This window comes from Ceratina calcarata, unplaced genomic scaffold (assembly GCF_001652005.2).
Source record: "Ceratina calcarata isolate Rehan_Ccalc_2016 unplaced genomic scaffold, ASM165200v1 scaffold468, whole genome shotgun sequence".
Lineage (NCBI taxonomy): Eukaryota > Metazoa > Arthropoda > Insecta > Hymenoptera > Apidae > Ceratina > Ceratina calcarata.
In genome coordinates this window covers 24025-34800 of record NW_017170910.1, presented here as the reverse complement: position 1 = coordinate 34800, position 10776 = coordinate 24025, and the positions used below count along the sequence as shown (strand labels likewise).

The following is a 10776-nucleotide window of genomic DNA, read 5'->3' as shown; positions in this document are numbered from 1 at the left end:
GTGAAAAGAAACGCGAACGTATACATACGGTGTTAATATTAATTTAGTAATTCTGTTAAGTTGCTGAAGCTCGATATTATAAGATAAATATGAGACCAAACAACATACAATTTTCTTGCAATAGCCATTACGTGATTCTTATATGTAGAGTACCTCATATCAAAAACGAATCCGAAATGTTCTATCATGTACCGTTTTTGAAAAATAGTGGTTTTTGTAAAAGTACATGGTTTTCGGGAAAGTGAAGTATTACATGAAAATTAACGATAAGAGAAAGTCGTGAGAGTTCATTTTTGAATCGAGAGATATAGGTGACCTTCCATAATATTGCATAAGTGACGAATAATTCGTGAGGTATTGTATCGTAATGTACTATTTATGTACTACGCAGCCGTCAGCGATGAGTTACAAACGCTAAATTGCTCACTTATGTACGAATCATCCTTTTCATTACGGGTTACACATTTCATTCGATAAAAATCCGTGATTCACTTTTCATGATCCGTCGTTCTTTAATTAGTGCAAATAAAATCAGTAGTGGTCGTTCCACAACCGCGACGACTACGCGTAATTATGCACGCGCCATAATAGGGGCTCGGTCGTTTTATTATTTACAATGAAAATGAACGGTGAAAGGTCGAACAGCAAAAATCGATTTCACTCTCGCGTCGATTTAATGGTCCAGATTTCTGTGATCGCCTGCCGCAAATTAGCGTTAGCTTTCTGCACCAGTCCGCTTCGGTGTACTTGAAACGGTCACGTCGCATTGCTTCTCATCGAAACTATTTAATGAGACGCGATTCCCCAGTTACCATCGTGGGTCTCCATCGGAATCTGATTTTCATTCGAGGTATAAACAAGGAGCATTCTGTTCCCTGATTCTTCAAATCGTTTCTTCACTGCCGATCATCGTTTCTAACTAATAGACTGTTGATTCTCGGGACGTGAAATTAAATGGTCTACGAACGAGCGAATTTATAGAGAAACGACAAACATGACAAACGACAAGGTATTCGAATATTCGCTGCTTTACGTCGTTCGTAAATAATTCTGTACAAGCGATCTTCTAGACCTAGACGATCAAAGTAACGCGATGTGTTTAATTAAGGTGGCCCGATAGTCGAAGATGATTAAAATTCTGGAACGGGACCGAATATTACAAATTACGTTCGAACTTTCTCGTGCACGTGTTATGCACAGAACCTTGTGAGTAGCCGGGTGTACACATACGTCGTATCGTTGATAAAGCCAATTTTATTTCCTGGCTTGACACGAAATTGCATTAATTCAACGTTTGTGGAACCTCGTTGTAACATCGCCGTAAGCCGTAATGGCAGAATAATTAATTTCGCGGGGCAGATTCGGACATAAAAGCCAGCGTTTCTTACGGGAACTTCGTTACACGTTTTTAAAAATGTTTCTATCGCACGCGTCAAAATTTTGTGCGGAACCACGAGACTCTTGTGATATTAGCACGATAGAATGGGTATCAAAGAATCGTAGAGATCTCATTACCGTCGAGGGAAAACGATATTGACGTTTTTGTTGAACAGTGAAATTCTTCAATTCTTATATTAAAATTCTTAGACATACGATTAAAAAGTAAATGTCAACTCTTAGTTATTCATTTTGAATGTTCTACAAAACTGTGCAACGTACCTGCTTGCTGCGTGTTGAAAATAAACCATCCCGTTTTTTCTTTCGATGGCACGATATGTGATTCATCGTCCGGAGAGAGCCAATCGATGGGAGTCGTGTTACTAAAGTTAGGATTCGATTCCTCGACGTACGTGATTGGTAACCACCACTTGGTAGGATATATGTCGATGTTTAGGAACACGATTACGAAGTGTTCCTGTGTCAATTCATAGCCTTCTTTGACTCTCTTAACTATCAACGTCGGATATCCTGAATACTCCACCCAGTTATGCATTATAACTTGCACGGACTGTTTCCATTTAATCTCACTCTCGTCCAAGGCTTTCTGGAGGGATAGGAAAAGCTCATACGAATTCGCATTACGTAACGCGCTGCAACAGATAATATTATTTATTAATGTGAAACAGTACAGAAAAGAGTATAGAAATTGAAAAAGGACAGATAAGAGTGGGAGAACTTTGAATTGGAATTGCAAAGAATTGTTTAATTATCGTTCAGAGGTATTGGGTTCGAGAAGAAAATTCATTCCGATTTTTTATAGAAAATTTATAGGCTACGCATTTAAATTTTGGTATACATCTAGTGATTTATTGAATTATGTACGTGCTATTTTGTTCCACATTTTTTCATGCAATCTTTACACTCCATCCCTAAGAATAGTGCAAACTATGCAGTTGGGCCATTCAAAACTACGTAGCTACTTTTCAGACAATCAAGAAAAACTTCGTTTTAATATCTCCTTTAAGGTACATTGCAGGGCACGTTGGTCTTGAACAATCAATGTTTGGAGTTTGGAATGGAATTGGTTAAAATTCAAGACATAGCAACAACGATTTTCGTTTCACACTGTAACAGTTACTTCATTAAACATCAGCATAATCTCATTGAATAATGAGTTTCTCCAAAGATGCCTGTGATATGATCTTTTAGGAGATATACACATGTCATATGTTTCAATCACAATGATATAATCTTTTACTTCTTAATTCACGTATCAAAAATGGGAACTAACTTTCCAGATAATCCAATACTTGTTTTTCTCATTTTGTTTTATTGAAGACTGTTTTATACGAGAATAAAGCTATACGTACCGGCTTGTCAGATAATATTTCAAGCCCTTATGGAAAACCTCTTCCGTCATAGCGTGAGACATCATTCGAATAACAGAGGCAGCTGTAAGTTATGCAAGTAATGATTTGTATTTACTGTCGAAGTAAGTACAATGCGATGTGTGGTAAGCACTTGTTGAAAATTAAATAAAAAAACAGCAAGCACTCATAATAAAGAGAATGCAAATGGATGCTATTTATACTAATTTTCGCAAAGCTTTAGCGACGCAAAGCGACCCCTAATTCAAGCCCGCTTATTTATAATCTGGCGGTATTTAGAACGTCTTAACTAATCGATAAGATTAGGTAAAGTGTCTCGCTAATGAATAAAAAGAAAACCCGTTGCAAATTTAATACCCATCGGTGTCTACTCCCATATTTCTGTTTATCTGATGTTAAACTAAAACCGTCGAGACTGCGTTTACCGTTCAAATTTGTGTACCTACTTGTCTTTTCATGTATCTAATCGAGATTAAAACAACATCTTTTATTTATTTTTTTTACCTTTCTGGTAGGCGATGATGTCGAAGAGGTCACGGATGTCATTAGGGGTGATCACGTCATGATTCATGGGATGTACTACAGGGAATGCATCAATATCCATCGCGGTCTGTTGCATGGTCTCCACAACAAACATATGGTCTAATCGTAATTCAGGTACTACCTGAATTTCATAATTTCATCATTAGTTGCTGCATTGAAAATTATATCTAGACATAGTAGGTAATAATAATTGAAGAATATTTGATTTTCAGAACTTGTTCTTTAAACGATACTATAGTAAATGACAACATTTCTGTTCACGTCACTCACTCAATGGTTTATTTTTCTATCATCTTAAATCGACGTATAAAATTATAGGAAGATACGTCAGTGAATAGAAATCATGATATTTAGTGAATTGGCTTTTAAACATATTCAACTCAATTACTGCCTGACAGTAATGATAATCATGGTAGAAATAAATAAAGTATATTCTTCCTCCTTAACTTCCCTCCTTTTAACGCAAAATACAGTTAATGAATAAGAAAATATGGATATTACAAGGAAGGGCATGTGATTGGCAGTTCCAATCAGTTGCATAATAACATACCTTATATATTTCCACCATGGTAACAATAGCTGAATGAATAAATGACACTGCCCAAACATTTATACATCCCATGTCAAAAGACATAGTGGTGAATGTCTGTTTTAAGAAGGATTAGAGTATCGTATTTACTTTGTGAGACATGAAGTACTGGAAATAGGTGCCGAATCCCTCGTTCAGCCAAATATAGTCCCACCATGCCGGACTGACGAGATTACCGAACCATTGATGAGAGAACTCGTGAGCGATAATCATGAGTATGTCTATCTTTAAGCGGGTTGAGCTTAAAACCTCGTCGTAAAGGAAATAATTTTCTCTGAAATAGAAATTTGAGTTCATAAAAATTGTAATGTCATTGTAACATCTATACTTTTTATCTAAAACAATGTTAAATTAAGACGATCTATTATTTTAATAGTATGTTCTCTATTATAATCGTGTAGGTAAATGTACTAACCGTTTTGATATTCATATAAAATCTATTTAATTATTTAGTATAAATAAACATAATACTTGGAACGTTGAATTTTAAGTAACTACTAAAAACTTGAAAACTTGAACGTGGATAATATGCAACACGTTCTAGCAGAAAATTAAAAACTCAACCACTATTAGTACTGCAGACTTTTAAGCCAAATAGAATATTTATGTTGTCAATTTAAAAAATGAAATCTAGATTGAAAATTCTTTCACCCTCCGAAAATAACGAACTGTATTATATGTTCTACGTTCGTCAGACTTTTGTTGCACTCATTCTTTATATCTCTGGCACATTTAATTTCCCTATGTATGCATAAAATCTATTAATGATAATAAATTAGCATCCCGCGATTCGATCATACAATTTGATAGAATGATTCATTACAAGGAACGAAAAATCCCTTGTATTTTCTTATATCGATACTAATAATAAGTATTTCCTCATCTTTGTATCGCGAACTTTCGTTGGTCGTTAATCCCATCGGAAAAGCAATTTGTACTTCGAATGTCCGAACCCATCATGTCAAATTGATAAGCGATAAAATCCGTTGCATTTTGATCGCGACATTCATTGCTCCTACATACCTGTAAATCACGAGGCCCCAATTTTCCATGGCATCGGGCCGGAAGTCATTTATTGAGAGTTGATCTATTTTGTCTGGCATGTATGTCTGGTACGAAATATTCGTGTAAGAATTCAGCAGTTCTAGAAACTTCCTACCCATTTTCAAAACGTAGTCTGTCTGATTTATCGCACTCGCCTTCGTCCACACTCTATAGGTGAAGTTGCCGACTTTATCTTCCTTAAATTGATAATTGCCTACAACGAATGCTACCAAATAAGTAGACATCAATGGTGTCTGTTTAAACGAAGTAGTTATCATGCCATCTTTTTCTTCTTTTTTTAGTACTTCCGTATTAGAGAGTGCCTGCAAGGTTTTATTGTGTGTCACGCTAATGGTGAACTTCGCCTTGAAGACGGGCTCATCCCAACATGGGAACGCTAGTCGAGCGCCCGTCGGCTCGAAATGAGTCGTTAGAACGTACCCGCTGGAATTGAAGAAAAATTAGATTTTACTTAATTCGCACGAAGACTGAGTAATTTTTCAAAAAAGAGATGAGAATCTTATGTAATGTATTATCTACCGCATGTGACACTGGGTAAAACGCTTAAGTTTATTGAAATGGAAAGTTAAGTATCCAAAAAATGATTTGAACTGACATTTTACAAGATTCAAGAAGTATCTAACAATATCTGAGTAAGTAGGAGGCAGAAATTTCGTCATGTCACAACTTTATAAGTACAGTACGTTCCATCTATATTCGTATCTATTTCTGAATTGAATAAGTTTCTTAACATTGGAATGAACTATTTAATTTGTTTTCGTTAGTTTGCTATATATGATAAATGATCCGATTTCTATTCAAGTCCTAACTTCTACTCACTGATGAATTTTTATAGAATTTTATACGGTACCTTAAATCGTTTTTAATTTATTATATTATTTCTTTTCTTGGGGACTTTTACGAAATTTTTGTTACACATTAAAGTAATTATTTCATTTTCTATTCACAATTTTTTTGTAATTTCATATGTAATCTTAAAACGATAGAAACATAAGGCGTGAACAGAAATTGGGACACTTAACTTAATGTGTAACAAAAAATTGCTATTCGTCAGAGATTCCACGAAAATTTGGAAAAATGATTTTTGTACAACATTTATATACATCGTACTCAATTTGATGAAAATCGTTTACGGTTCTTCTGGCTATAAGTTAAAATAGTGGCACACACAGAGTGTCCCAAAAAAATGTATACACGTTTTAAATAATCGTAAAGTCGGTGTTAATTCAAATACATTTCATTTTCAAAATGTAATACATTCTACAAACGTTATTTAATAAGTGTATGAACATTTTTTGGGACACCCTGTATTTGAAATTATGCAGACAAACATGAAGCACAAATATGATAGAAATTGAGAAGCTCATTTTGAAGTTATATCAATTTACAGTTAATATATATTAGTGAAATAAAGCTGCATTAAATTGAATAAAAATAGTGTCAGGATTTTAAAGTTTCTTACACTAGTAATTAATTATGTAATACTAGCTGATAATTATCCGGCGTTGCCCGGGTGTTTATTTTTCCAACCTTCTATCATTCAGAAGAAGTGAGAGATGAACGCTTGTTAGTACCGTGTCGATCAACGGTCATCGGTTGTATTATAAAGTTGAACCAATAGAAAAACAAAGTTTGTACACAATTTATATCGAGAGATGAACCAAGTTTGAACGTCGGCTATATTCTAAATTATAATCTAAATTAAGAAACTTAAATTACTTGGCACCTGTTAACAATTTGGAAGAAAGTATAAGAATCACAATTGTAAAACGTAAAATGTTCTGTAGCTTTTATTATAAATATTTATTGACGTGAACGATATTACTGCAGATTCTCAATTCACACCCTCTACACTTGCCCTTTCTCTACTGTGTGCAAATTAAATTAAAAATAACGTATCATTTGACTTTATGTAACGGTAACTCGAATATGTAAAGTCATTATAATGTGCATGCAATAAGAAAGACAGTTATTAAAATTTAGGATAATGTAAACTATAGTCTCATTCGGAGTTGTGAGGTTGAATACGAATACATACATATTAGTAACAGATTTTAAACAAAATGTTGAATGATGATTTGAATTTGACGGCGTGCGAATGTGAAAGGAAGTTCGAAGAAGAAGCACATAAATGCTAAGCTAAAGATGAACAGAAGATAGTTCTAGCCTGTGGAATTAATATAAATAAGGCTACATATTAAGACTGTACAATGTTATTTGTAATAAATAGACAGCTACTCAGACATGTACGAATTAAATTAAGATTGTTCTATAAAAATATATACAATATATCTGAAGAAATATAGAAATATGTATGGACTGAGCAAATAACATCAAAATAGAAATATTAATTTCATTAATAGTAGTAATTAAAAGTTTGAAGATAAGAAAAGAAATATTGTTATATATTCATGATTGACGCATGAAAAATCTCTCATTCAGTTGAAAATTAAATACAATAATAGAACTATATTTCAGAACATAGAAAAAAATCAAGAATCAAAGTAAATGTCCCAATTTTTGTTCCCAATTTCTACTCATTTTTAGATTATTTTATGGTAACATATAAAATTATAATAAAATAAGCCAGTGAATATAAATCATGAAATGAACAGAAATTGGGGTCTAATAAATATGAATAAATAGAGGGTACAATAAGGAGTATCAGATTCAATAAATCAGCAAATGGAACAATTTACAATAAATAGACTGCGGATCTCATGCATTTATAGCAAAATTGACCACATAAAGAAGTAAAAATACACACAATGGACAAAAATCTATAAATTATTGAGAACAAAATGCATAAGTTTTACAGGATTGTAAAACATTATTATTAAGCATTAAATGTGTGTGAGAATTCGAAAATGTCGGGACGAGAAGTTTTCTTGGGTTTAGAACAGGTCCTCGCAAATTTGGAGATTCTTAAAAATGTCGAGATTCTCGAGAATATTCAGGTTTCTCGAAAACATTCGGGAGGTAACGATTATGATATTTTATGTCCAATTTTCATACGAAAAGACTGATTATTACTTACTTGGTATATTATTTCCACCACATTTTTCACATTTTATTACTCTAGACTAACAAATAAAATAAGTAAAAACGAGAATGAAGGAATAAATTTTATAATACGATTTTCATGATCATCGTAAACCTAATATGATTTTCGAAAATGTTTGAATTATCGTCAATCTCACACTCCGTGTGATTATGTTGGGTCTCATAACAATAATCGAATCGTCGAAATTTGGAACATATTCAGAAATCCTGAAATTCTGGAAAATTCGCCTCATTCCGATTCTCGATATTTTCCGGTTCTCATACACCTCTACTAAATATCATTCCATAAACTGATTCCTATAACTTTTATCGTACATAAAACTCTCATTCCTTAATCTTTAACATTATATTAATTAATTCGTCATTAAATTTATTTTTGATTCAAGTTAAGTTAGTTAATTTTGTTATACTCATAGAGTATTCTATTTATTATTTCTGTTCTGTTCTTCAATTTATATTTTGTTAAGATATTGTTATCTTTTTTGTTCAAGTTCATATTTTTGCCATCTAATGTTAGTATCTCAAATTTGTCACACTTCTCTTGTTTTCCTTTATATATTCCAAAGAGCTTATGCTCGTTAATAATAATAGTAACAATAATAATGATAATAATGATAATAATAATAACGCAATCTTACGTGACATTGTTCCCTTCCATGACCCTGCTCTTATAAAATCCTCTCATATTTTCATTGAAAATTCCAGCATATCTTATCTGAAGCGAATAATAATGATCCATTTCAAACATGGGTGTTACCGTAATATTCATGATCTCGTGCTCTTCGTCCGGTAGATACAGACTTTCCAAAGTCCTCGTTGTATTCAAATCCACGAATTTAATGTCATAAATTGTCAAGTCTTTTAAGTTCAACGTCAAAATATCGTTCGTTATGAACGCTATTAATGTGATGTTCACTTCACCCTCAAATGTGGATTTTACAAAATCAGGCGTGATATGCAATTTGTATTCGATCGGTAATACTGTGGACGGCAGCAGATATTTCCAGTCCACTTGGTCTCCGTCGACAATTTCGAACGGGAATCTCGCCTGGCAGATCCCCAGGACGAGGAGAAACGTTACAAATGTTCTCGTCATTTTAGATTCGCTGGCTGCGCTCAGTATCCAGCGTTCACCGCCGTTTTCTAGTTTATAATTACTGATTAATAAAACAGTATTACTGCTGAGAACGCCTCAACTTCTAACACCTCGGACCGTCGGACACGCGATATTTACTAACTTACTTTTAGCAGTACATATCATCGGTCGCCGCGTTGCATATATATATTTATAAAATAAATACAAAGGAGGAACCGTCCGCGCAATGCGATAAATTTCTGACTTTTAACTCGTTAACTGTTATGTATGTATAATTTGCAAGTATTTATCAATGCAGAGTTAGAAAACAATAATCTTAACTAACAGCTAGTACTGGTTGGAGAATCACTCGTTTACGAATTCAATCTCGTCTTCATTCTATTATATTATCTTTTGAAATCGTTCGATGTATAATTGGCTTGACAACGTACCTTGAGATTCGACTACCGTAACAGGGGTGTATTTACACGTCGGCGAGCGCCGACAGACCACATCATTACAAGTGTCCCTGCTTTATAAGGTGGCTATGGTGGAGCTCTTATCGAAATATGCTTGAATTTCGTAATCTCATCAGTCGATGTCATTACAATTAGTGTCGTCACGATCGGCGTTATTACATTGTCGCCGTACCGGTTATGTAGTAAAATTATGCTTCCGATTTTTGAATTGTTTCTTAGAAATTTACTGATAACCATTTATGTTATCGACTGCATTCGATGAATTGAATATGGAGCACGTAATACATTTTGTGTTGAAATCAGGACACAAAAAGTTCCTTCTTTTGTACGAATTTTCACATGCATATCATATAACGCAATAAATATTATCGCAATCAGCTAACATTATAAATAGATTCCTTCTGATCTCCAATTTTTACATGTTGTACTTCCTGCCTATTGAAACGTTGTTTGGATTTATCAATGATGATTTATAAAACCTCATTTAGTATTTAAAGAGGAAAAATAGAACTCCGGACGCAGTTCTCACGCGCAAATGAAAGATACTTAGCTTCAACTTTTGGTAAATTAAACCTTTTATCTTTTCAAGAATATTCAAGTCGTTTGTAAGACAACTATTCTGTTTTAGAAAGTGTTCACTTAATATTATCCCAGACAGTATTTCAGTCATCAAAACGTTAATCATATTCAAAGAATGAATGTTTAAAACAAGTACTATTTTATTTGAGCAAGCAAATATCTCAATTAATGTGAAACTTACACTTTTTCTCCACGTTCATTCCTGTACCTATCCTTGAAGAATCCGAACATCTCAGTGGTCTCATTCCCACAAAATTTTATGTTCGAAGTGTGCACCCCGACTTTCAAAGGCTTATCGAAATGAATCGTCACGATGTCCGTTTCGTCATTCTCGTTGCACCATTGCGGGTTAATCATTTCTCACTTTCCGGTATCAATTCTATGGAGCTCTCGTTCGAATTCAAACGCTGCAAATGAAATTTAACGTCTGCCGTTGGCTCGAGGACTTTTCATTTTATGACAGCTTCGTCGTCGAATGTAAAGGGGTCCACGAGGTCTGGGTCAAATTTCAATCAATGGGTATAGGTATCGTGGTGCTTGGTAAACGGTACTTCATTTTTTCGCTTTCATGCTGCTTACTGCGTCGTTTTGAACTGGAAACGCGTTACTTTAATT

General features: G+C 33.9%; 1 protein-coding gene across 1 annotated transcript in view; it reads right to left on the bottom strand.

The window, feature by feature from the left end:
* LOC108627394 (aminopeptidase N-like) overlaps positions 1-10518 on the bottom strand; it is a gene marked incomplete at its 3' end in the record, with an annotated part of 14716 nt that extends 4198 nt beyond the window's left edge. Inside the window, exons 1-7 of the mRNA XM_026815558.1 lie at positions 10343-10518; positions 8667-9185; positions 4924-5400; positions 3991-4174; positions 3273-3432; positions 2751-2832; positions 1660-2030 (exon numbers count right to left, since the gene is read on the bottom strand). Of these exons, the coding sequence (XP_026671359.1) occupies positions 1660-2030; positions 2751-2832; positions 3273-3432; positions 3991-4174; positions 4924-5400; positions 8667-9185; positions 10343-10518 (1969 nt within the window). The remainder of the gene's footprint in view (positions 1-1659; positions 2031-2750; positions 2833-3272; positions 3433-3990; positions 4175-4923; positions 5401-8666; positions 9186-10342) is intronic.
* Positions 10519-10776: the final 258 nt, after the last annotated feature.